General features: G+C 55.4%; 1 protein-coding gene across 1 annotated transcript; it reads left to right on the forward strand.

The window, feature by feature from the left end:
- The first annotated feature begins 649 nt into the window (after window positions 1-649).
- On the forward strand, window positions 650-27,817 carry NAPA (NSF attachment protein alpha). Its single transcript, XM_007997363.3, has 11 exons — window positions 650-1,093; window positions 12,219-12,298; window positions 14,956-15,072; window positions 20,087-20,133; window positions 22,200-22,277; window positions 22,516-22,571; window positions 22,645-22,729; window positions 23,557-23,661; window positions 25,118-25,186; window positions 26,037-26,087; window positions 27,075-27,817. Exons 1-11 carry the CDS (start codon window positions 996-998, stop codon window positions 27,174-27,176), a joined length of 888 nt encoding a protein of 295 aa, XP_007995554.1. The 5' UTR covers window positions 650-995; the 3' UTR covers window positions 27,177-27,817.

Consider the following 27,817-nt stretch of genomic DNA (forward strand, 5'->3'; position numbering starts at 1 on the left):
GTGGCACGATCTCGGCCCACTGCAACCTCCACCTCCCCGGTTCAAGCGATTCTCCTCCCTCAGACTCCCGAGTAGCTGGGATTACGGGCGTGAGCCACCACACCCGGCTAATATTTGTATTTTAGTAGAGCGGGGTTTCGCCATGTTGGCCGGGCTGGTCTCAAACTCATGACCTCAGGTGAGCCGCCCGCCTCGGCCTCCCAAAGTGCTGGGATTACAGGCGTGAGCCACCGCACCCGGCCCTCTTCATCTATTTTTTATGAAACCAGAGTTAGAGAACCTCTTAAGTTTTTGTTTCCAGTCTCTCAACTACTTCACCGGTCTCCCCAAAGCAGTTCCAGTACTGGCCGGTAGAGGGAGGAAGAAAAAGCAGAACGGTTTCCTTTTCCCACAAACGCCTTTCCAAGTGAAGAAACGGGCGAGACCAGCCGTGGGGCGGGACTAAGCTCTGCGCAGAACTGTCAAACCCGGGCTTGGGCCCCGAGTTGTCACGTGAGTGTCCGCGGTCAGCTGACTATGCCGGAGTACTTCAGGGAGGGCGAGGGGTGTGCCCCCTAACAAGAGCCGAGGGCTGCTGCTGATTGGTGGAGGAGGATCCAGCGGCAACACTGTGGGGCGGGGCCTCGGCGGTGAGTACTGCCATTGCCTTCCGCAGGGTCACGTGGGAGGTGAGGTACAGAGCGCTGAGGAGAAAGTGGGGCGTCGTTGTCCTGTGTGTGCGCATGCGTTGAGGTCTCGGGACGCCGATTGGGGGGTCCCGAGTCACGGGCGGCGTGCGGCGGCTGGTGGGGGCGTGGCCGGCGGAGCGGGCGCCGCGCTACGAGGCCTCTGGTTGGCCAACGCGAGTCACGTGATACCGGGCCGCAGGCGCCGCGCGCCGGTGCGACGTCAACGCAGCCGGGCGACTTCTCCCGATCTGTGTTCCGCGGCCCGGCCGCGACTGAGTCTTCCCAGGGCCGGTGTCGGGCGCTTTGCTGAGTCCTTTTGTGGCCGCCATGGACAATTCCGGGAAAGAAGCGGAGGCGATGGCGCTGTTGGCCGAGGCGGAGCGCAAAGTGAAGAACTCGCAGTCCTTCTTCTCTGGCCTCTTTGGGTGAGAACCGGGCTGAGGGGTCGGCCGGGACCTAGGTTGAGAGGACGAAGGAGTCACGGTCGGAGGTGGCGGGTCAGGGCACGCAGAGCTCGGGCCGAGGGGACGGAGAGGAACCTGGAATGAGGTGACATGGCCTGAAGCGGCAGAGGCGACACAGGCTGAGGGCCAAGAGCCTGGGCCGGGGCAACACGGTTTGAGGAGAGACGGTCTGACATGGCGGAAGGGATTTGGGCTGAGGACACACGGACAGAGGCGACGCTATCTTGAGGCGAGGAAGGGGACCCAGGCCGAAGACAGGCCAGCGGGAGGGGGAGAACCTGAACCGAGGGAATACGTCCTGAAGCCTTGGAGGGGACCGGCTTGGGGGGAGGGAGGGAGTCCGGGAGATAAGCCAGGTCCGGAGGCTTTTCAGAGCTCTAGGGGAATGTGAAGGCTCTCAGGCGGCAGTGATGGGGCCTGGGGCTGAGGACGCCTGCCCGAGGGACTGACCTTTTCATCCCCCGGGGCAGTGGATTTGCGTGGGCCCTGGGCAGTGAGGGTGAAGGCTGAAGGGGGCTGACACCGGGCGGAGGGGCTCAGGGCTTAGATGATCCTAGGAGCGGTGAGCCGCGTTTGAAGTGTGGGGGGTTGCCTGGGGTGAGTACGGCCCTGGTTAGCAGTGACTAGTTTTAAGGACAGCTGAGCGGAGGAACCGGGATGATGGAGTCAAGACTGTGGCGGTCTCAGCCCTTTGGGAGGCCGAGGTGAGTAGATCACCTGAGGCCGGGAGTTCGAGACCAGCCTGACCAACATGGTGAAACCCCGTCTCTACTAAAAATACAAAAATTAGCTGGGCCTGGTGGTGGGTGCCTGTAATCCCAGCTACTCGGGAGGCTGGGGCAGGAAATCACTTGAACCCAGGAGGTGGAGGTTGCAGTGAGCCGAGATCGCGCCTCTGTACTGCACTACAGCCTGGCAACTGAGTGGGACTCCGTTTCAAAAAAAAAAAAAAAAAGGAAAAAACCTGAGGAGGCCTGGGTTGAGGCTGGAGACTCCTGGGTGGGGGAACGCGTGGTGGTGGCTTGGCCAAGGAGATGGAGGGATAACAGGGAGAGACGGGGACTGAGAGAATCAAAACTGGGGAGCAAATTCCTGCTGTGTGATCTTCGAGTAATGGGGATGACAGGAACATGCTGAGAAGAGGGATGGGAAAAGGCTTGGGAGACAGAACTAACGCATATGACATGGCATAAAACTCACGGTAGCTCCTAAAAGCTGCCACCACCATCCTGTGATAATTTTAGTGGCTTAGAAGTGTTAAGAGCCCAGGTTTGAAATGTGGCTCTGCCACTTACTTCATGACTTTGGGTAAATGGTTTAGTCTCCCTGTTAAAGGAGATCACAAATCTAACCTGCCTCCCATTTGCTGTGAGTGTTAGAATTGAGCCTGGCGTGGAGTTACATCTCTGAGAGTGTTAGCTGTTGTTAGTGTGACTTCCCAGAAGGAAACAGGTTTGGAGTGTGCAGAGAGCTGATGGGGTTCAAGGTGGGCGCCCGAGAGGAGAGGTCTGGGAGGGGTCAGGAGAGGGAGAGACAGAAACATGAGTGTGCTAAGAGGGGCTGAAAGGGAGCAGTAAAGGGATCCACGAAGACTTAGTAGGGTTGAGAGAAGCATGAGGCTCTGGGCAGAGGAAGTAAAGGGAGTTTGGCAGGGGGTGGTGGTGTGTGGGGGGGTGGGATCTGTGCTGATGGGGGGACCCGAAAAGGTCATGGGGAGGCTGTGGAAACTGAGGGGAGGACTGGGAAAGGACGAGTGGACTTGTAGAGAGAACGGTCTGTGGTGGCCCCTCAGAAGCAGAGCCTGGGGAAGTTGGTGGGACTGGGAGTGTCTGCAGAAGGCTGGAGAAGGGGGTTTGGGAGGAGGGCCTGGGGATGGGAAGAGACTGGGGTAGGAGCCTGGCAGAGGCTGGTAAGACACAAAGGGGAGGGATCTTTCCAAGAGAGGAAGGAACAGGAAAAGGGCTCTGGGCCACGCCCCTTGTTTGAGGTTGGATAATGTTTAGCAAAAGAACTTGAAGAACATGATGGTGAATTGCCTGGTGTGGAGAAACATCTGGGGCTGATGGACTGTATTGATTAGGTGAAAAATATTTTATTTTAGAGGCTGCGAGGAGACAGAGGGTGTGTGTGTGTTTTCTTTTTCTTCACAAGGGGAGAAGTTCAGGTGCTGTGTTTGGGGGTGGGGCCACGAGCTGGATTTTTGGTGATAGTTTTCCTAGGTGGCTCTGGGTGTCTGGTCCCTTTGGCCCAGGGATTAGTGGGCTGTTGGACTGTGTGCTTGGAGGGAGCAGCTAAGTCAGCCCCAAGGCACTTGCTACCTGGTTGGGAAGGCAGGATGCACAGCAAACGCTAGTAAAGTGGAATTATCTACTGTAAGGAAGGGCTCGATTATATCATTCCTGTGACTGTCTGAGCTCAGAGGAAGCAGCGTGAACCAGGGGGAGGCTCATGGTGAGGAGTGAGCTAGGTCCCAAGGAACCCCAGGACTTGCTGGGGAGTGGGGCCGGGGAGGGTGCTCTAGGCAGCAGGGATGGTGCAACAGAGATCTAGCATGAGGGGAAGTTCTGCCTGGAAAGACAGGGAACTGAGATCCAGACGGATCAGAAATGGCTTCCTGGGGGAGAGGCCCCAACCCCAGGGGGATGAACAGGAGTTCTGGATGCTCTCTGGCAGGGAGCAGCACTCCAGGCAGGGGTTATGATGGAGTATGCCTTAGGAAGATGGAACACAGGGAGTTCCACGTTAGACCATAAAGGTGGAAGCGGCAGGTGAGGCCAGACTAGGAAGGCCTGGTGAGCAAGGGCTGGGCCTGGAGGAGGCACTGAAGAGCCCCGAGGAGGCTAAGGGAGGCCCATCCTGGAGAGCTGCTGTTTGCCTTCTAGAAAGGACTGCAGCAGCTGGTGTGGGGGAGAGTGACAGCAGGAGGCTGTTGCAGTGCCGGTAATACTAGCAGATGCAGGTTATTAAGTGCTCACTCTGATTCGGACCCAGGCCTGGGCCAGGCTAAACCTGCTGATAGATGGTATGGATTTAGTCCTCACAAAATCCCCGTGGAGGTAGAGAAACTTGGGGGCTTAGAGAAGTTGACTGACTTGCCCAGCCACATGGTAAGTGGGAGAGGTGGCATTCAAACCCGGTTCTGTGTGATTCCAGAGCCTTCTCACTTAGCCCCTTTGCTGTGCTACCTCGGTAGTTTCTCCTCAAGGTTCATGACCATCTCTGGGCACTACATTTAGGAAGGCTGTTGGCAAACTAGGTGTGTTGGAAAGCCACCACCCTCTTAACTGTGGTCCCATGGCCGTTTTCTCCAAGTATTTGAAAAAAAGAGCCAGTGTGTTCATCTCAGTTCCTTCCAGCTCCCAGAGGAGCTGACCTGGTGCTGTGGGGGTGTGAGTGAGGTGAGGGCAGAGGGCAGAGGGCAGGGAGGATGGGAGGCTGGCCTGACCAGAGCTTGCATGCCTGGGAGCTGGGAGCACAGTCAGAGGCCAGCTTGGGAGGACCTGTTTGACGGGTGGGAATCACTCAGGCACCTCCTCCTCTCTGATCTGGGTTTGCTTGTGTTCAGCATTTCATAACCCACCTTTATTCAGGTCCTTGGTAGCTGCCGGGACTGGAGAAGGGAGTGTTGCGCTTCAGCTTGTCCTTGGTGCCTCTCCCTCCCACTTTGGGAGTCCCAGCAATGACAGCGTCCCACATTGAGGGTCCTCTGCTCCTATCAAAGGGCAAGTCAGAGAGCCTTCACCTGGGACGCAAGGCGGTGGGCGTCTGTGCTGTCGCCCGCTTTGGTGCTCAGACGCCGCCCTTGTTCTTCATTATTTCTGGGCTGCCAGACGCTAGGGGGCTTTGATGCACCAGCAGCCACTGAGGGCGACAGCACCAGCCAGTTAGGAGAAGCTCAAAGCCATCCCTGTTCCTCCCCTTGATGATGGGGGTGCAGCTCAAACTTCTGCTCTGGAAGCAAAAAGACGGAGACTTCTAACTACAGCACAGTGAGCAAGCAGCAGAAGGGGACGGCTGAGTCCAGGCGCACTAGTTCCTCCTCCCTGCTGCATGTCTCCTGGTAAATCCAGAGTGCCTGCTGTGCCCTTTGGGGATCGTGCGGTTTCTGAATGGCAGCTCTGTTCCCTGGGGCTTTTCCTCATCCCTGATGTCTCCTGGCCACCTCCCCTGCCGCCAAAACAGCCAAAATAAAAACTTCCTTCCTCTTGGATAAAAACGTGTAGAGGGAGTTTCTTCATCTGTGAAATGAAAATCCTAGTCAACTGTTTCCTCGCGTGGTTCTAAAGATAAATGAGACGATGCGTGGGAAGTGGTGGGAGCACGGTGCCTGGCTCTGGTAATGTTTATTAAGGGCTCACTGTCATCTTTATTAGTAGGTATTGTCATTGGAAGTTGAGCTAGAAGTGCTGGAGAAATAGGTGGCAGGGTGTTCTGTATACAAACAGTGCATTCCCAAGATCGGATCTTGACAAATCATTTCCTGTTTGAACTACCTGTAGGCAGTAACTGCGGGACCATGGGAGGGCCAGCTTGTCTGTATAGGGCCTGCATGGGATCTTGGCTGAGACTGGTGTGGGCATGAGCTTCCAGATTTCCCTCCAGACCACCTTCCTCTGCAGAGTGTGCAGATACCCCGGCACCATTTCCAGTGGGCACCCTGGTGAATCACAGTGCCCTGCCAGCTGCCAAGATCCACAACTGAAAACTTGGCATCTCTTGTCCAGTCTCAGAGTGGAGTCTTTCCTGAGAGCACACAAGGTTTCTGGGGAATCTGAGAATTCCTGGCTTTCCTGATGGATGGAACTTTGCTGCCTGGCCGTACAAACATTTCTGTCTCCTTTTTGGGATGGAGCTACTGAAAGACAAGGGTCTTTGAGAACACCTTTTAAGGAAAAGGAAGCACATTCGCCCTTAGTCTGTGGTGAAATGTAATCCCATTGGGGCGCAGGGGGGCATCCGTATAAGAAAATAAGAAACAGAGCACCTGCCAGGCTGTGTGCTGTGTGGCAGGTGAGGTCCTGGCTCTGAGCTTACCATCTTGAAGGGCCGTGGGCCTGTATGTATTTTGAGCATTGTGCAGTAAGGCGGAGGGTGGTGGGAAGCCAGGACTCTGGAAGCCAAAGGAGGAGCAGCACTTAGCGAATCTGGGGTGGAGATGAAGCCCATGCTGCGATTCTGAAGTAGGGAAGTGTGCCTGGAATCGGTCCTCAGCGGGGCCTGATGAGAGGGATGCTCTTGTTTACTGAGCGCCCATGGTGTGACGGGCTCTCTGCTGGGCACGCCGTGGGGTGCTGCCTGCAAGATTGCTCATGCTTCAGCAGCACTGCAAGGTGTGGAGTCTTATCCCTAGTTACACATGAGGAAACGCAGGGTGGCACGCGATGATCTGGCACTGAGGCCAGGCCTGTTTGACTACTGTCAGCATTTATTTTATTTTATTTTTACCACCACAAGCAACTCTCTAGAATTCCTATTGCTGGGTGGCAGGCACCCCTTTGAGCGTATTTCTCTTCCTTTGTGTAATGGCAACCATTTGAGCACCTCTTCCATTCTGCTCCCTGTGCCAAGTATTGAATGTGTGTCATCTCTAATCCTCACAAAGACTCCTCCCAGGCCAGATTCATTGTCTCCGTTTTATTTCATTTTTCATTTTTGAGAGACAGGGTCTTGCTCTGTTGCCCACGCTGGAGGGCAATGGCATGATTGTAGCTCATTGCAGTCTCCACCTCCTGGGTTCAACTCCTGGGCTCAAGTGATCCTCTCACCTCAGCCTCCCAAGTAGCTGGGACTGTAGGCATATGCCACCATGCCTGGCTAGTTTTTAGTAGAGTTGGGGTCTCACTGTGTTGCCCAGGCTGGTGTCACACTCTTGAGATCAAGCAACCCTCCTCCTTCAGCCTCCCAAAACTCTGGGGTTATAGATGTGAGCCACTGTGGCCAGCCACACTGCCATTTTATAGATAAAGAATGGAATCTCAGCACTTTGGGAGGCAGAGGCAGGAAGATTGCTTGAGCCCAGGGGTTCGAGACCAGCCTGGGCAACACAGGGAGACCCCATCTCTTATTTAAAAAAAAAAAAAAAAAAAAAAAGCCTTAGGGATAACTAGCCCCTGGTTGGACACTTAGCAAAGTACCTGAAATGAACTTCAGCCCAGGTCTCGCCACCCCAAAGTCATTCTCTTTCTACCCCTTGTCCTTGCCCAGACAGTCATGTCACAAGAGGGTCCTGTGGCGATTTCAGAGCTGGGCAGTTAGCCTGTGACACTTTATCCTTTCACCGTTGTTAACCGGGGCCTGTGCCAGCACTGTGGAGAGATGGGAAAGCGAAGCTGGGCCCAGGCCCTGCCCCGCAGGAACTCATACCCTGCTTGGTCAGGCGGGGCCCACTGCAGAGTGGCGGGAGGCAGCTGGTGGTTTTGCACTTCCAGGTGATACTGGTGGCAGTGCCTTCAGGATGCTGAACCTCTAGCAGCTCCCAGCTCCGGTGCAGTCAATGGACTAGCAGGGCTGGTGGCCCCCAGCTCCCTGTGCCAGGGTGGACCCTGCACCACAGGCAGCCTTAACTTTTTCTGACGTTCCTTCTGCCTGTTGTCTTGTTACTGGCAGGCTCAGTAGGGGCCTGACTTAATTCAGCCTCTTTTGCCTAGAGGATGCTCCACGCAGCTCCAGCAGAGAGCAGCCTCTGCTTGTGAGATGAGGGAAGCCTCGGCGGTACAGGTTCCTTGGCTTGTTTAATCTAGAGGAGGGGCGGGGGCAGGCAGGGACCTTGTCCTCCCTCCTCATTTTTCCGAGGACTCTTGGGCATGGGGAGGGAAGCCTTCCTGATTACTGAGTGAGAGGCAAGGGCAGCACTGGATCCCCAGGGCCCCAGTGCTCTTTCACAGCCCTGCTGCTTCCTGGCAGGGTAAGCTTGGGCAAGCCCTCCACCCTCTCTGAGCCCCAGCTTCCCCTTTAAAGCAAGGGCAGCACCCAAAGGGCTCTTGTGAAGAGCTGTGGGCTCCTTCCGGGGGAGTGCCCGGGAGCCAGGGAGCGCCATGCGCCAGCTGTGATTAAGGCACGTGGTCTCGAGAGCCGTGCAGGTGGTGGGCTCACAGGCATGTGACAGGCCCTAGGGCACCTTCCCCACTGAGGGTGCTGACCGGAGACTTGGGGCAGTGGGCCTTAAGTCTGAGGTGGAAGCCATAGGCCTGTGCCTGTGGCTTCCAGAGAGGCAAGAGAGAGAGAGTGAGTCCAGGACCCAAAATGGGGGCCTGACTTTGTCCACCCTACCTCATGAGGTCCTTCGGGAGCTGCAGGTGGTGGGTCAGGGCATGGTGTATTTCTGGCAGCCAGGAAGTGCCTGGTGGATGGAGGAAGGAAGGAGGGGGCTGAGACTCTGCCCTGCAGTACCCCCTGGCCCAGGTCCCACCGGGTGTCTGTGCATTCCTGGCAGCGCCTAGCCTTCCATATGGCAGTCGCTGAGGTTGGTGGCTGTGTTTGGGAGACCTGAGACTCCTTCCTCCGCCTTGGAGGGGGAGAGAGCAAAGCTGAGCGGGTAATTATAGACAGCCCTGCATCAGGCAGCCCAAACCAGTTCCCTCTATTCCCAGAGTGGCTCAGAGCCGTGGGATGGGAGGAGTGAAGCAGAGGCAGCTTGGGGGAGGTCAGTGGGGGAGGGACAGTCAGCTGTCACATGCGCTGCCGCCCAGGCCCTCAGGAGAGGAGGCCCAGCTAACTTTTCCTTTCATGTACTGCTGTTATCTCCTGGCACATAATAAATGCTGGGATACCTGTTCCCCAGGTGAATAAATGAGTATGTGAATGGCTTCTTCAGGATCTTCCACTGGAACCTAGGCATGTCACTTTCCCCCTTTGGGGACTTCACTCCCATTTCTAAAAGAAGATGATGGGACTCCAGAGATCTCCTGTCATCCCCTGGCCGTGGTAATGGGCAAAACCACGGGGTGCAGGGGAAGAAGGAGGCAGGCGATCATAGAGTTTCAGCCCTGGCAGCTGGTAGACTTTGTGTCTGTCCTGTGTCTGCTCTGTCCCTCTGATCTGAAATAAACCCGTCTGGGGCTGACTCCGCTCGTTGTTGATTGCCTGCTGTGGGCCACTCAGTGACGTGGGTCATTTCTGCTCATCCAGGGACTGAGCTTTTTCAGAGAGTGCATGGAGCTGGATAGGACTTAGTCACACTCAAAAGGAAGGGAAGGCTGAGCTGGGGAATCTGTGGGGTGGGCAGACCTGTGATTAAGGTCTGTGAAAATGTCCCTTTAAGAGAACATTCCAGAGAAGGTCCTTCTGAGGGTTTTTTGCAGCCAGGCCCCAAAGGACCCTTCAGGATTCTCAGCCAGAGAAGGTTTTGAAAGTTTCTTACCTCTCCAAGGCCAGGAATGGGTTCTAAAGAAGTCATTCCAGGCTGGGCATGGTTGCTCAAGCCTGTAATCCCAGCACTTTGGGAGGCCAAGGCGAGTGGATCGCTTGAGGTCAGGAGTTCGAGACCAACCTGGCCAACATGGTGAAACCCCGTCTCTACTAATAATACAAAAATTAGTGGGGTGTGATGGCACAGATCTGTAATCCCAGCTACTCGGGAGGCTGAGGCAGGAGAATTGCTTGAACCTGGGAGGCGGAGGTTGCAGTGAGCTGAGATCGTGCCACTGTACTGCAGCCTGGGCGACAAGTGCAAGACTCCGTCTCCAAAAGAAAAAGAAAAAAGAAGTCACTCCACACAAGGCCCGAGGTGTGTTGGGCCGGCTGAGGTGAGGTGGGTGAGGGAAGATGGGGTGCAGCAGGGCAAGTGCGGGAAGAACACATTGTTGAGGGCCACTTCCCGGGGACAGCAGAAGGTGGAGGACAGCATCAGCACAGCCCCAGAAGGCAGGAAGTAGGCTTTCATCTGACAAGATGACAGAGAGGATAGGAATAAATAGATTATTTACCTGGTGTGATGTGGATTCAGGAGACCAGGATCCCTGGCCCAACCAGCCCACCCGCCCTGGGGGCATTTATTTGCCTGCTGACATTGCCAGGCCTGGCCCCTGATTGCTGGTGGCTGCTTTCCAGATAGTCAGTCTCAGTCAGTTTTTCTTTCCCAAACTCACATGATCAGCTGAATTACCTGGGCCCCCCAAACCCCAATGGTTAAAAATCTCAATTGCAGGCCCCATCCAGACCTGCTGAGTGAATCCCAGTGAGTGTGGCTGTGGGACTCTGGTTTGATAAAATGAGCACTTCATGTGGTTCAAAGGGATGGGCAGGTTGGCCACACTGAATCCACAGTGCAGAGGGAAGGAATGCCCACATCCCAGCTCCCAGAATTACCTTTGGGCCCCTCCACAGCTGGGTTGGTATGGACAAGTTTCCAGGTACAGCACTGGGCCAGTTGACACAGGGTGTGGGATGAGATGGTGAGGACGATTTAAATGGGAAAATACCCACCCCTCCCTTTTCTCTTCCTTAAAAATAAACTCAATACTAGTTCTGTCAGTGAAGAGAGACCCTGAAATCCATTTGGTGGGACTCCTGAGTGTGTGGATTTTATTCTACTGATTATGTGGATGATGGGAGTTTGAGCAGTTACAGAGACTACAGACCTCGCGGGCTCATCTTGGTTGTATTATTAACGGCAGAAGGATTCAGTGGGACTTACGGGTTTGAGGTACTAATGAGGTCCCCCATGTCAGGAGGAGGCTCATTTTGTACATGTGGAGGTCGAGAAGCCAGAGTGAAGCTGCCCAAACAGGGTGCCCTTTATGTTTTTAAATTCCTGTCTATCTCCCAGTGTATCTCTACTGTTGGACATTAAGTTTTTGGGGGGTTTTGCTGTTTTAAATAATGCTCTGCTGAACATCCCTGTAACTTACTCGTTTTTTAGGATAAATTGCTGGAAATGTAATTCATTGCTGGACCACAGGGCCGAATATAAATCCTAATACTTAAAAATATGTGTGTGTGTGTATTTCTATGTATAGATATATACACACATATATACATATATATACACGTGTGTGTGTTTATGTGTGTGTGTGTGTATGTGTATTTTCTTGAAAAGATGTGCAAACAATTAAAAAAAAAATTCAGGTAGTACAAACGCGGGATGCCCAGTAAATAAGTTAGCCTCCCACACCTGGCCCTCCTTCTCCAGGCTCCACCTGAGAGAAAAATGCTGTTACTAGGTTTTTGTGTATTTGCCCAGAAATATCCTATGTTTATATAAACATGTATGTTTCTATTCTTCTCACTTTTTTTTTTTTTTTTTTTTTTTGTTAGATAAGTTCTGGCCCTGTCGTTGTCCAGGCAGGAGTGCAGTGGTGTGATCTTGATCTTGGCTCACTGCAACCTCCGCCTCCTGGGCTTAAGCAATCCTCCCACATCAGCCTCTCTAGTAGCTGGGACTACAGGCATGCGCCATCACACCCTGCTAATTTTTGTATTTTTTGTAGAGATGGGGTTTTGCCGTGTTGCCCAGGCTGGTCTCGAACTTGTGAGCTCAAGCAATCCGCCCACCTTGGCCTCCCAAAGTGTTGGGATTACAGGAGCCATGAGCCACTGCACTCAGCCCACCCTCTTTTTTTTAAACACAAATGGGAACATTTTATATCTACATTTTAAAATAGTGCTTCCCGTCTCTTTGTATGGCTGTGTGATATATATGCCCAGTCCTGAACTGGTAATGACACACTCCAGGGTTGCAAGGCACAGAATTAAGGCTCCCTCTGCGAAAGCAACACGATGTCTTAAACTGGGCTAATCCCCCAGAATGCTTTGCAGTCTCCTGGGGAAAGGGGATTTGTAGCGCGCCTGGGACCCAGTGGGCCCCAGTATCCCAGGCAGGAAGTAGAAGAGGCTGTCAGACCCTGGTCATGGTGGAGTCAGGAACTCTTCGCCCCACAACCCCAGCGAGCACCCCAGTCCTCCTGAATTGAGTGTGCCATTGTATGCAGGGGCGGGGGCCACAGCCTCAGGAGGCCTGCGGGCAGCTGGCTTCACAGGTGAAGGATGAGGGGTAGGGGCATGTCTGTACCGGCACTGGAGCAGAATGCTTGCTTTCTCCTGGATAGCAGACTAGATTGTCTCCTTTTTTTCTTTCCTTTTTCCCCAGAGGCTCATCCAAAATAGAGGAAGCATGCGAAATCTACGCCAGAGCAGCAAACATGTTCAAAATGGCCAAAAACTGGAGTGGTATGTCATCTCCGCTAGAGCTCCTCCGAGGTGCTCTCCTCCTCCCTCAGCTTCCACTCACACAGGCCTGCCCCAGAGGTTGGCCTTGAGGGCCCCTTCTCTTTTTATGCCATCTCCGGCATCGGAAAGCCACTGGCCTGCTAATTGTTTTGTGCCTGCTGGGTTACTTTATACTCTGGGTCATGGGGCCTTGGTGAAAGGACAGAGAGGATGGGAATAAATAGATTATTAGACCTGGATAAACCCATGTGGATTGATGAGCTCTTAGAGTCCTCCTTAAATTCAGAACTTCGGGTTTCCTGGTAACTTCCTTAGTGCTTCCATCAGTGTCTGAATTCTAGGCTGGGGTGGTGGGGGGGTGGGGGGATGTTCAGGTGATTCCAATAACATGAATCATGGCTACTGTTTGTAGAATACTAAGTGCTCATCATTTAATGGCATTAGCACAGCAGCCCTAAGGGTCAGTCTGTAAATATCCCTGTTTTACAGATTTGGAAACTGAGGCTTGGCTTAGTCTCTTGCCCGGGGTGCCAGAACTAGTAAATGACAGAACCAAGATTCAGAAACCAAGGCTGTGACTGCAGAGCCTGAGTGTTTAACCTGCCCCAGTGAGGCAGGAGAGCTTCATGGAGGAGAGGGGTGGGGAGGAGCCCTTTGGGCTCAGGGAGGCTGGAGATCTGTTTGGGGCTCCCTGCAGGCCCAAGAAATCCAACAAGCCAGTGCATTGAGCCCTTTTGAAGCCCATTTCATAATACATCTTTCATGTCACCAAGATCGAATTAAGGAAATACAGCAAGAGACCAGTGTTTGAACACAGGGAGGAACTTCCTGACTCTGGAGGAGAGGGGACCTAGTGGTAGGACCATGGAGGCAGGGCGCAGAAGTGCACAATAAAATTGATTATCATCATTTTGAGAATGTTGTTGGTTTCCCAAAAATTCAGAGTTATTCCTGAGTTTTCATAAAATACGTTGTGAATAAAGCCAAATGTTCTGTGTATTTTTATGCTCCCAAACTAAGAAAATTCCTCTAGAGAAAACAAGTTTATTTTTTTAATTACATAGGTGTTGCTTTTCCCCTAAAATTTGTTACCTCTGCCCCCCAACTCTTCAAAGAAAAGCTCTAGGCCATTTTCCCCCTGGTATTATCCCCTTTTCTTGAATTTTTTTTTTTTTTTTTTTTTTTTTTTTAAAGACAGTCTTGCTCTGTCGCCAGGCTGGAGTGCAGTGGCGCGATCTCGGCTCATTGCAACCTCTGCCTCCCTGGTTCAAGCGATTCTCCTGCCTCAGCCTCCTGACTAGCTGGGAATACAGGCACGTGCCACTACGCCCAGCTAATTTTCGTATCTTTAGTAGAGACAGGGTTTCACCATGTTGGCCAGGATGGTCTCCATCTCCTGATCTCGTGATTCGCCCACCTCGGCCTCCCAAAGTGCTGGGATTACAGGCATGAGACACCATGCCTGGCCATAATTTTATACTCAAATTTGGAACTCTTGAAAATAATAATGAAATCATATAGTGAAAATCTGGAAGGCTTTGTCTCTTCTGCTGCTCAAACTTAAGAGGATGGGGCCAGGCCTTCTGGTCCTCTTCCAGCTCAGAAACTCTGACTCAGATTCAGCTGGAGGAGAATGAAGGGGAGAAGCCTCAGAACTGAGCTGGAGGTGGTCAGCTCCACGAGGAGGAGGAGAGACACTGCTGCCTCCCAAACGTCAGTTAGGAGATGTGTGGGCAGAATGGCTTGGGACCCACAGAAGCTGACTGTGTGCAGATGAGCACAGGACAGACGAGGCTTCAGGCGAGGTCTCTTCTGCCCTCCCCCATGGGCATTGGTCTGCATGTACTCATTCTTGGTGTCCACATTCTGTTTCCCTCTCTGGACGTGCAGCTCCTGGAGGGAGCCGGCTCTGTGTTATCCGACCCCAACTCCATGAGCCTCACAGTTCACACAGGTGCCTTGTCCATGGGGATCTGCAGTGAAGGGAACAGAATGTGAACAGAGGCAGAGGAGTTGGGAGAATCAGGAAGAGCTTTGGGGAGCTGTGGAGAAAGAAACAGGACTTGGAAAGGGGAGTAGATGGGAAGGTGTTATGTGGTTTAATCTCAGTTGCTCCTTGCTTCCCAAAATACCCCTCCCAAGCCACCCCATGATTCAACCTGCACTTTGCCTTCTAGTGGTGGTTCTGGGCCCTGTGCTTTGAGGCTCCCCTAGGGAGGACTGCCCAGGCTGGGAGGTGCAGGAGGCCACCTCACTCTGTTTTATATCCTTTCCAACTCAGCTCTGTCTGCCTTCTCCTTGGATCTTTAGAAGTGGTGGCCCTGGAAATACCAGCATAGCTGGGATTAGGGACATGGCATTTTACCTGGGCTTACCCTGGCTCTCTTTCCATATACCTGGGGCTCAGGGGCTTCCCCTGAGGCAGCTTCCTGCCACCCTTAGAGACTGTCAGGCGCACCACCAGGAGCCTCAGTGCAGGAGCCAGCAGACCTGAGGTCTAGGCCTCAGTCTGGGCTTGCTCAGGTCACCCTCGTCCTATCTTGGGAACTCTTTCCACATTTTCGAGAGCCCAATCCACCTCCCAGGGCAGTGCCTCTGTGGCTTCATAAAGTGTGGAGCCCCACTGAGGCCGGGACCACCCTTCTCTTCTGTTCCAGCTGCTGGAAACGCATTCTGCCAGGCCGCGCAGCTGCACCTGCAGCTCCAGAGCAAGCACGACGCAGCCACCTGCTTTGTGGACGCCGGCAACGCATTCAAGAAAGCTGACCCCCAAGGTGAGGACCTCTGTGGGCCACAGGGGCTGCCTGCCTGGCCCAAAGCGCTGTCCTAGCACCCTGCATCGAGTCCTCAGGTTTCCTGGAGGCTCTGGTTTTTCCAGTGGCCGACATGTGATAGGCTGGCAGGGACGCGCCTGAGGTAGAGTGAGCTTTGACTTCAGAACTGGCTCCCTTCCTTCTGGTTGGCATTCGCACCCTGCTCAAGTCTCCGCCCCCTATCTACCCTGTCGGTGCAGCTGATCACCCCTTCCCAAGCCCGGAGCATTTGGGAGTGGGAGTTCCATTGCAGACCCACCGCCTGCCGGGGAGAGAGGAAAATCTGTTCTGTTGTCAGAATTAACATGCAGAAGGGAGCAGGGTGGGGGGATTTCTGAGACCAGCCAGGTAGGAGTTGCTGCCGAAAAAGGAGCGGAAATTAGCCCAACCTGGCTTCCCTACATCCTGGGGAGGAATTAGAACAGAGCCTGAGATATAGTTGCCAGAGAACAAATTACTTAAACTGAGAGCGTGTTAGGGACAGAAGCCCAGTTTGGGGCTGACTCATGGTGAGAAAACAGTTTTTGTCCCCCTGGGTGCCTCCTGAAGAGAAAGCCCAGCCCAGTGTTTGTATGGGGCGGGAATTTTAATTTATTTTTTAAAATCTTGGTGCCAGGTACAGGTTGCTAATTAGAAAGCACAGGCAGTTTTTAAAAATGACCATCTACTGTCACTGTCGTCTCAGGGGAATGGAAAATATATAAATCTTTAAAAAGTAAAAAGCAGCTAAATAATCTTGGAATAAAGGTCTGTTCTTCCCAAGAGAAGACAGATTTGCAGCAGTGCAGGGCGCTTCCTCCATGGATCAGTGAGCACTGGTTCACACACCGTATTTGGGAACTGCTGGCATACCCCTTTGTCATGATCTGAGACATTAGTTCCCAGACGAGGATGAATTTGTGTGTTGACCGGTAGCACTTCTCTGTCCTTAGACTAACCAGTTGCTCCTCACCAGCCGAGCATCTCACACATTGGCCTCAGTGGTCACATGGTGGGGCTCAGGCCTGGCAAGTGGCAGAGGAGCAGCCTTGTGACTGGGTGGGCCGTGGAGCTTGCCTGGCTGGTAGCACGGGGCCACAGCGGGCTGCGTGGGTGATGCAGTGATGACCCAGGGAGACCCTGAGTTGGTTTTAAGCTTGACTTACCCCAGGAAATCTCCATGCCTTCCATTAAGCTGCCCCGCCAAGCCTTTCCTTCTGCTCCCTGGGAAACTGGTTGGCCTAGAGGCGCTGTCTTAGCATCTGTGATGTTCAGCTGCTGCCTCATCTGGAGTGATTAAAAGGACTCTCTGGGGCAGCACTGAGCGCCAGGCTGCAGAACAGTGAGTGCCATTTGCTCTTTCAGCAGACTCTTCACTTCCTGCAGACAGGCCCTACCTGGCAGTGGGATATGGTGGGGTCCCTCCCCTGTGTTTGATCTGAGCTTTTCTAGCTCTCCAGCTAGACTCTGCAGGGTGTGGGCCTGGAGTCTGGATGTGGCCCTTCCCTTGCCTTAGGAAGCTCAGAAGGTGGCTGAGGACTCCGACTGGTAGGAAAGTATAAAGATGATGCCACATCCACGGCACAGAGGCCGACTTGCGCAGAGCTGAGGCTAGGAGGGGGAGAATTTGGCTAGGGGAGATCTTTCGGGGAAGAAAGGGGGCAGTTCTGAGAGGAGAGCCTCACCTGAGTAGAGCTGAGAGCAGGTGCCATGTCCAGAGCCCTGGGGAGGTGGTGCTGAGCAGGGAGGGGTGTTAGCGCAGTGTCAGAGCTACAGCCTAAAGATGTGCACCCCAGCCATGGCTCCCAGTGGGGCAAGGGGCACACTGGCATCAAGGGCAGCGGCTACTGTGTGTCTGAGGCTAGTCAGGCCTTACAGAAGGCCATGTGCAGTGGCTCATGCCTGTAGTTTCAGTGCTTTGGGAGGCTGAGGCAGGAGGATCACTTGAGCCCAGGAGTTCAAGACCAGTCTGGACAACATAATGAGATCCTGTCTCAAAAAAAAAAAAAAACCACCTCACAGAGAATGTCATGTAGCAGCTGTGTGTGGCTCAGCAGTGCAGGTGGTGGGTGGTCTGGGAGGACCCTGCCTCCCCTGTGATCCTGGGCAAGTCAGTCTCTTGGGCCTCTGTTTCCTCATCTGTTAAAGCAGAGACTGCTGTGAGATGATGGAGTCATGCCCAGCGCAGCACCTGGTGTGTGATAAACTTCCAGTCAGGACACCCTTGGCTTTCATCAGTCCAGGGGCCCCTGCCTGCCCTGGGCTTCCCACAGCCTCTGCCCTTGGCTGGGTGCCTTGTGAAACAGCTCTGGAGGCCCAATTTGGAACCTTGCCTGGCTTCCCGGAGCAGGTGGCCGGCTCCCTGGGGCCCTCGTCATCACTGGTCTCCTCGGCAGCCTAGAAGTCCTCTGTCTTGGGTCAGCACTTCCTCCAGGACTCTCTCCAGAAGGACCTGCCCCCAAGTGGCAGCTGGAGTGTGCCTAAGGCCCGGCTGGCCTCCTGAATTCCTCTCCCTCTACAGAGGGTGGCCTGCTGCCACCTTGGTGGCTCTGGGTGGGGAAGGGTGATGCTCATTTGTGTTATTGGTTCCTCAGTTACCCAACCACCGCTGCTGCTCAGGGCAGACTGGGGCCAGCGAGGCCTATTCCCGGGCCTGACTGATAGCTGGGGCTGGGGGCAGTGTGTATACCTGGGGCAGGGACGCGGCGCAGCCCCTGCTTGTCCCCCATTTCCTCTCTAGCTGCCATTTACGAAGTTCCTACTGTATACCAGATGCTTGGCATCTTTTAAGCCATTTGATTTCTTTGTGCATTCTGTGATTTGCCCCCATTTTACTAAGGAGGAGATGGCCAAGTGTAACCAGGAAGGGCTTCAGAGAGGCAGAAGTCAAGCTGGGCATCGCTAGTAGGAATGACTGCGGGGATGGGCAGTGGCCAGGGCCATAGCTCCCCAACTTGGGCTTTATTGCTTCGAGCCCCTTTCCAGCCCTCTGTGGGTGGGTGCAGGAGGGGCCGGGCCACAGAACTGGGTGTTGCTCCTCCTGTCCGAGTGCACAAGGCCTGGTGACCAGAGATAAGAGTAGCAGTCATGAGTGTGTCAGAAGCTCGTCCAGGAGCCAGCTGGCCCAGGTGTCTGCTGGTGGTCCGCCGCTTTCCAGGCATGGAGGAGACTTAACCCCGTGAGTCCATGTTGCTGCCCGGGGGGTAAGCTGTCTCCCTGCTGCCACTGCAAGGGCTGTGCCATGCTAACAGCGGGCGCTCCAAAGCCAGTGCCAGCAGGCCCAGGTGGCAGCTATAGATCTCACTGCTCACTGCAGAGCAGCAGCCTTTGCTGCCTCAGCCTGCAGGGTGCCAGGTTGGTGTCCTGGCCAGAAGAGTGAACCAGTGAGCAGCCCAGGGCCACCAGGTGGAGACTGCAGCCAGGTGGGGCGGGACAAGGTGGACCGCTCACTTCACTCCAGCTGCTGCTCCCCTCCTCCACAGCATGGCCTGGCTCAGCCATTGCTTCTGGGCCCACCGATTACAGGATGTGTGTGTCTTCAAACTGCCGGGTTTAGCTTGTGTTCTCTCCCCGTCCTCCTCCTCTGCTCCCTTTTTGCCACCTTTCTCTCTTTCTGCTGCTACAGTCTCTGTCTGTTAGCTCCGGAACCTGGACTGAGTGCTGTACCTTCTGTCAGTCCCTTTTGGATCCCCAGAGGTCTTTCCGAATTGGACAAAACCTACAGACCCCAGTCCCCAGAGGAGTGCTTATGGATCCCACTGTTCACATGTCAGAAGGAGGGGTTGGAATCCCTGAAAGCCTGGCCACAGGCCTGAGACTAAGAGCCTCTGTTCAGATGCCTCCCCATGGAGGGGGTTTGGAGTCCCATCCAGACCTCGAGCCCCTTGAGAGCTGCCCAGCCCCGGCGCTTCTTGGTAGCACCCTCATCCCAGGCGAACATGGCATGGGTGACCATGGAGACCCCCACAGTGACCAGGAACTTTCAGATGCCCAGGCTGCAGCTCAGAGCCCATGCCCTATGACCTGTCCAGGCTCCCTGCCTTTCCCTCACCCCAGCCCAGGCTTCCCTCCCCACAATACCCCTGTCCTCCTGAGATGCGCTAAAATGGTGTTCTTAAAAAATACCCCCTGAGAGCTCATTTCTATCTGCTAGAAAATGCCTCCCACTCATGCGTTTCTCTCTCCTCCAAATAACTTGTCAAAAAAAAGCCTTTCCCAAATTTAAAATCTTGCAAGAGATAGTACAACAAAGGTAGCCCAGTTCTTCCTCAGTGCCATCCTGGTGTGTTCAGGTTTTTTGGCAAAACCTTTGAGGAGCTGGTGGGTGGCAGGGCCAGATTAGAGGGTCTGATAGCAGAGGGCTCCCAACTGCTGAGATATGAGGAAAAGGGGGCAGTGGAGAGCACACCAAGGGCTCAGTGTTCATGACATCCAGCCTCCTCGTGCCAGAGGTCCAGGTCCTCCTGGTGCAGGGACAGAAGCTGCTCACGGTCCTGCAGAGATGGTGGCAGAGCCCAGGCAGAAGATGGCACCGCTGCTGCCTCCAAGACCACTTAAGATGCTGGGCTTGGCTGCCTCCCATGCCCCCTTCCCCTTTGCCAGCAGCTCAGTCCTTCAAGAACAGGGCCTTGGCAGGTCTGTCTTAAAACACCCGTGGGAGTCTGGCCATCGGCCTGGCTGAGCACTGCTGTGCCCTGTCCCTGGGGTTATGGGAAGCTGGTAGCATCCTGGCAGCCTGAGGGGAGTAGGACTCCCCCTGAAGCATGTGCCCAGCAAGTCACAGTCTACAGAGTCAGCCCTCTCAACACGTTTCCTGGGGCTCAGGGATTCCGTCTCCTTCCCAGCCCCTTGAGAGTGTGTGGCAGCCCTGGCAGCTCTGAGTGCCTATTGATCTCTCTGCAGGCAGCCAGGCGCGCCTGTGTCTGCCTCCTCTCCTCGGCTTCTGCTGAAACGACTTCACTTTCTCATGTCTCCTCCCACCTCCCTTTCTCTCCAGAGGCCATTAACTGTTTGATGCGAGCAATCGAGATCTACACAGACATGGTAAGGGCTGCTTGCTTGTCCTGATGCCCCTCGGGTCCCACTGCATTGCCCCGGCCTTGTGTCCCCTCCTTCAGCACTCCCAGCACTGTTCTTACTCTGTGGCCAAACCAGTTGCGGAGGGGGAAGTGGGAGCTGGGGGGATTAGACTACCTGAGCTGGCCTGGGCTGGCTGGGTCTTCACCCAGCTCCTCACCAGCCTGACGGCCCCCTCACTCCACAGGCAGTCATGGTTTTCATTCATAGAATTTAGGTTATTGAGCTGTGTACGGTGGCTCATGACTGTAATCCTGGCATGTTGGGAGGCTGAGGTGGGAGGATCTTTTGGGCACAGGAGTTCGAGACCAGCCTGGGCAACATAGCAAGACCTCTTCTCTACAAAAAATTAGCCTGGTGTAGTGGCATGCACCTGGGGTCCTAGTTCTTGGGAGGTTGAGGCAGGAAAATCACTTGAGCCCAGGAAGTTGAGGCTGCAGTGAACTGTGATCACACCATTGCACTCCAGCGTAGGTGACAAAACAAGACCCTGTCTCAAAAAAAGAAATTGGGTTACCGGAGAGAGTGTGTCCGGCACTTTCCCTTGCCCAGCCTTCCCACAAGTGTCGTATTATTTGATAAGCATCTTGTAGCAGGCCACAGGGATAGGCAGAGCCCACAGGAGGCTCACCACCTGTCCTGTCCCAGGGGGCTTTGCCAATGACAGATGCAGACCAGGTGGGCAGCTGCCAACCGGAGCCAGAGTGAAGGGTTCCACCCAGGCCAGGGCTCCTGTCAGCGCTTTCTCTCTCTCTCTTTATTTATTTATTTATTTATTTATTTTTATTATTATTTTTTTTTTGAGGCACAGTCTGTCCCTCTCATCCAGGCTGGAGTTCAGTGGCGTGATCTCCACTCACTGCAACCTCTGTCTCTCAGGTTCAAGCGATTCTCGTGCCTCAGCCTCTCGAGTAGCTGGGATTACAGGCATGTGCTACCACGCCTGGCTAATTTTTGTATTTTCAGTAGAGATGCAGTTTCACCATGTTGGCCAGGCTGGTCTTGGACTCCTGACCTCAAGTGATCCACCCGCCTTGGCCTCCCAAAGTGCTGGGATTACAGGCATGAGCCACCACGCCTGGCCAGCTCCTTTTTGCCTCTCTGCTTGCCCTGTCTCAGCTCTCCAACCCCAGGCAGGGGCACGAGCCCTACCCCTTGTGTTCAGGGCAATGCTGCAGGGGTGACTGTGATTAGAACAATAATAGCAGCTGCCATTTATTAGGCCAGACACTGCAGGGTGGTTTAATCCACAGCCCTGTGAGGTTGGCATTATTGTCATCCCCATTCCATAGTGGAGGAGAGGGGCTCAGACGAGTGACGTGACTTGCCCAGGGACACGCGGCTACAAGGAGGAGTCGCTGAGACCCAAAACAAGGTCTGGCTGAGCCCAGGACCTTGCCCTTTCCTACTGCCGTCAGCAAGGGGGTGGCGTTGGACCAGCCCCTGGTGCAGAGCAGTCAGGCAAGCGCCTGGACACTGGGTAGAGGCGGATGGAAGGTGCGAGGCCCCTCGGAACCTGAGGCCTCCCTGGGGAGCTCTGGGTGTGCATGGGAGAGGCTGACAGGTAGGTGTTGGCCTGGGGGCAGAGCTAGTACTCTTGGGCAGGGGTCTCAAGCCCTCCCTCCCATCCTGGTTTCTCCAAATCCTTTTGCCAAGTGACTCTGGGCTGGTCCTTCCGCCTCTCTGGCTCCTATCAGAGGCTTCCTAAGGGCCAGGGCCTTGGCCAAGTGCTCGTGCTCACATCCTCTCTGGTGTCACACCATCTGTGCCCTCATGGACAGGATGGAATTAGGCTGAGGCTCTGGAGTGGCTTGTCCAAGGTCACCAGCTCAGCCCAGCACGCACAGCCAGGCCTCTAGTGCTGGGGCTCTCCCTTCTCACCCATGTGTTCCCCCTCCTCTCAGTGTTTTCTTCATACCTCCTCACAGGCCTGGCTGAGGGGTGGGAACTTGAAGGGTCATGGGTCAGCAGGGGTGCAGGACAGGGCACGCAGGTCATGAGTCACAGGCAGTCCCTTCCCGTGTCCCCTCCAGGGCCGATTCACGATTGCGGCCAAGCACCACATCTCCATTGCTGAGATCTATGAGACGGAGTTGGTAGACATCGAGAAGGTGAGTGGCAGCAGGGCCCTGCCTGGGCTGGCAGCCAAGACCAGCGCTGCTCTCTCTTCCCACCAGGGGAGTCCTCTGGTGTCTGAGTGCCGAGAAGGGGGCATGGGGTGCTGGCAGAGCTTGGAGAACGGGGTCTGGCTGTGTCCCAGGTGGGCAGGGCGAAGGGTGTGGAAGCTTCATGGAGACCTCCTCTCCCTCCCCTGCCCTCCCTTGAAACCCATCCCCCATGTCTCCCCAGGCCATCGCCCACTACGAGCAGTCCGCAGACTACTACAAAGGCGAGGAGTCCAACAGGTAGCCCCCTTCCTGCCTGCCCCAGCCCCTCGGGGACCGCCACCACTTCCCCTCACTCCTCCTTCCCACACAGCTCAGCCAACAAGTGTCTGCTGAAGGTGGCTGGCTACGCCGCACTGTTGGAGCAATATCAGAAGGCCATTGACATCTACGAGCAGGTGGGGACAGGTGGGGTTGGTGGCCCCCACCCTGCCCCCTCCCAGGGCCTGTGCCTCCTCCTAAGCCCCGGCACCTTGTTCTGGAACCACCCCTCCCCCGGCTCGCCTCTGCCTCTTCCTGCACAGCCCTTGCCATGTCACCCCCCACCCCATCTTCAGTCTGGCTGAACATTCTCCACCTACGACTCCATGCCGTGTCAGCACCGTCTCCCTGGCTGTGCCCTCCCACACCCCTCGCAGAGCTTCCTGGAGGGGCCCAGAGCGAGGCTGGCTAAAGAACCCAGAGGGAGGCAACGGGAAGAACTGCCAAGAGGCCCAGGGTGGCTGTGGGCACCCCACCCCATGGCACGATGGTCCTCATCCACAGTGGGAGGGAGGGGGTGTCACATGGGGTCCCCCCAGCGTGCACGGAGCCCTGGGTGATGGCCAAGAAAAAGGCAGGCAGCTGGTCCCTGGGGAGAGAAGGGTGGGCGCCGCCGCCTCTCATGTTCCTGCCGCCCCTCTGCCCACTGCCATGCCGGCCTCCCGTTGGTCCTGACAGCCAGGCCGCCGCCTCCCCACTGTCTCAGGCTCTTGGGAGCCCTTGAACACCTGGCTACAGCCTCCACCTCCACCCAGCCACCATCACACTCTGGTCTTGGTCACTCACACACCGGCTGCTGATCTCCCCAAGCCAGTCCCTGGCTCCCTGCCACTGGGGTCCTGGGTTAACGGCCTCACCCTGGGACATGGACCCAGCCCCCAGCTGGCCCCTCAGTGCCTGGCAGTGGCTCTGGCCCTCTGGCTGCTTGCCCTGAGCTCACAGTGCCACTTCCCCATGGCTACAGGTGGGGACCAATGCCATGGACAGCCCCCTCCTCAAGTACAGTGCCAAAGACTACTTCTTCAAAGCAGCCCTCTGCCACTTCTGCATCGACATGCTCAACGCCAAGGTAGCGCACCCCATGCCCACTGGACCACCGCTCCAGGCCAGGTCCTGTTGCCCCCCCAAGATGGACGTGCTCCTCCCTCACGTCTGTCCCCCGCCAGGCAGCCTTTGGATGAGAAATGTGATTCTCACAGCTGTGTTTCTGTGCTGGAGTCACCTGCCCGCCCAGCCCTGGAGGCTTTTGCAGGTCCAGCTCCTGCCTCACTTAGTGCTCTTTTCTTCGTGGGTGCACGTTTTGAATCCTCACTGCATCCCATTAAAGTCAGCACCATTGTCACCTCGTCTTACAAGTGAAGGTGGTGAGGCTGGGACGAGAGTCCTTTGAGGCCACATGGCTAGCGACCTGTAGCCCCAGCGTTCCAGATCTTTGTGACTCCCGCTGTCACGACTTTAGCTGTAGCTCACATGCCCACTTATTTTCGGGGCGCTTGGCAAAAGAGGGGCCAGAGAGGGCAGTGGGAGGGGACGTGGCCGGAGGGAAGGAGCTGGAGGGTTGGTGCTAGATTTTGCTTGGCTGGAGTTTTCCTGCCATTAACTGGCAGAAGCACGGAGTCCAGGATTTCCTGGTGTCCCTGGCTGCCCAACCCCCTGCCTCACGGCCTGGGGTGATGGCCCCACACACCCCCCCCACACACACCCCATAGAGCCCTGCTCTGCTGTGGGCACTGGTGGTGGGCAAAAGCTTGGGCTTTGTCAGACCAGGTTCACATTCCCACCCCATGTCTCACCGTGCCCTGGGCAGGTCACGGCCCCCTCTGGATCTGTTCCCTCACTTTCAAAAAGGGGCTCACCGTTATTTGACCCTCTCAGGGTCCTCAAGAAGCACCAGCCCCAGGCCTGCCATGGAGGATGTGCTCATTTGTCCCCTGCTCCGGCTGAGCCAGGTGGGAGGAGGCAGTGGGTACCTGTCTGAGGAGCCTTCCCCCTCCACCCACCCCTCCCTGCAGCCGTCTCTGCCAGCCAGGCTGGTGCTGAGCTCAGCTCCGGGAAGGTACTGACACACAGAGCCAGGTGACACCTGAGGCTAGGGGAGGGGCGCAAAGAGCTGACTCAGTATTACCAGACATCCCCAAGTCCCCTCGGCTGCCAGGCCAGCAGCTCTGAGGGCCCTCTTTTTTTTTTTTTTGAGACGGAGTCTCGCTCTGTCGCCCAGGCTGGAGTGCAGTAGCCGGATCTCAGCTCACTGCAAGCTCCGCCTCCCGGGTTCACGCCATTCTCCTGCCTCAGCCTCCCAGTAGCTGGGACTACAGGCGCCCGCCAACTCACCCGGCTAGTTTTTTGTAATTTTTTAGTAGAGACGGGGTTTCACCGTGTTAGCCAGGATGGTCTTGATCTCCTGACCTCGTGATCCACCCGTCTCGGCCTCCCAAAGTGCTGGGATTACGGGCTTGAGCCACCGCGCCCGGCCTATTGAGGGCCCTCTTGTTACTAACTCATCCTCCCCCTTCCCTGCTGCCCAGCTGGCTGTCCAGAAGTATGAGGAGCTGTTCCCAGCTTTCTCTGATTCCCGGGAATGCAAGTTGATGAAAGTAAGTGCTGGGTGCTCCGGCCTCCCGCTTCCCGAACCCCAGATGGGGGTGGCCGGGGCTCCGGGTGGGACACTCATCAAGACTTGTCCAGTGGTTCTCAGAGGGTGTCTTTGTTTTGTTTTCTTTTCTTTGGCCATTTGAGTCTCCATTTTCCAGATAAAGTACAACTTGGGGAGTGCTGGAGCTTGGGATGGCTGGGTGAACACACACACACACACACACACCACATGCAGATGAAACACATCCCACACACCGAACACACACACCGCACCACACACACCACACCACACACTACACACACCACATACACCAAACACTACATACACTACACCGAACACTACACACACCACACCACACACACCACATGCTACACACACACCACACACAACACACACCTCACACAATCACTACATACACCACACACATCACACGCTCTCCACACACGACACACCACACACCCCACACACATTGCACACACACTACACCACACACGACATACCCCACACACGACACACGCCACACACACCAAACACACCATACACTCACCAAACACACCACACACACACACACACCACAGACACACCACATATCCACACGCGCACACACATTCTGTGTGATGTTCTATGTTGGTAAGGTTGCCCTGAGAGCTAGCCATTTCTGATGAGTAGGGCAGCAGGATTGCAACACACCCCTACCTGTCCCCAGTTTAACCCACACGGACTAACCCTCTGAGAGTCCTCAGGAAACCCCAGCCCCAGGCCTGGCATACAGATAGTGTGTGCTTTCATCTAATCCAGGCCGACCTCAGGTCAGCCTGGGCCCCAGACCCCTCTCTGCCATTTGCTTGCAGAAGTTGCTAGAGGCCCACGAGGAGCAGAATGTGGACAGCTACACCGAGTCGGTGAGTGGCCCGCATGGGGGTCAGGCCCCTTCACGGGGATGGGTCCCCTAGGAAAGCCACCCTTCTCAGACATGCTCTCCCCTGATATTCACCCATTTTTATCTGGCCCCTAGCCCACTGTGAATTTCTTTCTCCAGTCGGCCCAGAAACCTCACAAGTAGCCCCAAGAGGTGCAGGGAGTGTTTTCCCCATTTTATAGATGGTGGCCTTGGCACCTCAGGGGCAGAGCTGGTGTTCAGAGCCATATCTGTCTGCCCCTGAAGACCAGGGTTCCTTGAGTCCCCCAGCTGAGTGTGTGAGACTCACAGTGGCCGCCTTGGGCACCCAGGAGGCACAGACTGGGAGGGAAAGGGTGAGAAGGAGAGTGGAGCTGAGGACACGGGAGAGGCGCCAGCTTCCCTCTGCCTGGTGGAGCCGCCCACGTGGCTCTCTCTCCCTTCCCTTTCTCTGTTCCCAGCGTTCCTGGGCTCAGTGGCGTCCGGCTCAGGTCCTGATTCGTTCCACTAATGGCACATGTCAAGCATTTCTCCCTAGGTGCCCCTCGGGAACGGAAGCCCCTAGCTGAGGACAGTGAGGAAATGCCATCCGGTTCCTCTTGCCCCAGACAGTGGGTGGCAACTCACCCAGGAGCTCAGGGAGGGGATGCCCAGCAGGCCGTGGCTTCTCTCCCCCATGCCCCATGGCACTCAGGAGTGGCCTTTTCCGTATCTTGAGGCCTCAGTTTCCCACCCATTCAATGAGGATGCTGGACCTTTTTTTTTTTAAAGCTACAATCTTTCTCCCCCAAGGGAAATGTTGTGCCTAGCGTAGTCAAGACAGACAAGAGGGAGCTTCCCTGGCTGAGTCGGGGCCTCGAGCCCTCCCTCTGCTCCTTCTCAGAGACCGGGGTGACGGACAGATCTTGAAAACCTTGGGACAAGTGCCCTTGGGCTGCAGGGTTGGGAACAGGGAGGAGCATGGCCAGCCCATCACCTGGTGTGCCCTCAGGTGAAGGAATATGACTCCATCTCCCGGCTGGACCAGTGGCTCACCACCATGCTGCTGCGCATCAAGAAGACCATCCAGGGCGATGAGGAGGACCTGCGCTAAGCCCCTCAGTGCCCATCTTCCTGTCCCATCTGCTTAGAGAGAGGTGGGGCCGAGACTTGGTGGAGAGCTTCCCTCCTTTCCCCCCTGGGGAGTCCCGCAGGCCACAGTGGGCAGGTGGCAGCGGGGGTCAGCATGCGGGGGCACCAGAGGCCCAGGCTGCTGGCCAGACAGTCACCCTCTGCTCTCGCTACATCCCTTGCTCCCTGCCCATTTATTTAAGCCCCCATAGGTGCCCCTCACCCCCAAAACCAGCTGTACAGAATCTTTGATACAGACCTATTTGCTAGGGGTGCTGCCGGGGGTTTGGGGTCAGCATCTGGCCCCCCATCTCCTGACCAGCTGATTCATGAAGCCGGTTTCTGTCTCTCCCACTTTTGTCCCCCAGCCAAGCTCTAAAGCACATGTAGCCGCTGAGACTTGCTGTCTCTACGGGGGGCAAGCTCCTCTTCCCCCAAGCTCTGGGAGCTTCCCCCAGCCTCCTGCAGCCCCGACCTCTCAGGTTAGACCCCGGGCCCTGGAGCTTAGGGGGTTGTCCCTGACCCCAGCCCCACACCTGCTCCTTCCCTAATGCTTTGAGGTTTTCTTGGTTGGAAGCTGCAGCTGGCCCGAGAAAGAAAATAAAAAACAACACTTTTGCATGA

This window comes from Chlorocebus sabaeus, chromosome 6 (assembly GCF_047675955.1).
Source record: "Chlorocebus sabaeus isolate Y175 chromosome 6, mChlSab1.0.hap1, whole genome shotgun sequence".
Taxonomy (NCBI): Eukaryota; Metazoa; Chordata; class Mammalia; order Primates; family Cercopithecidae; genus Chlorocebus; species Chlorocebus sabaeus.

What these genes read in the sequence shown, in the direction of transcription:
- NAPA (XM_007997363.3), top strand. Translation starts at nt 996, where the DNA reads ATGGACAATTCCGGGAAAGAAGCGGAGGCGATGGCGCTGTTGGCCGAG. An exon ending in AATGGCCAAAAACTGGAGTG is followed by an intron (nt 12,299 to 14,955) that starts GTATGTCATCTC and finishes CTTCTGTTCCAG; the next exon opens with CTGCTGGAAACGCATTCTGC. An exon ending in CAAGAAAGCTGACCCCCAAG is followed by an intron (nt 15,073 to 20,086) that starts GTGAGGACCTCT and finishes CTTTCTCTCCAG; the next exon opens with AGGCCATTAACTGTTTGATG.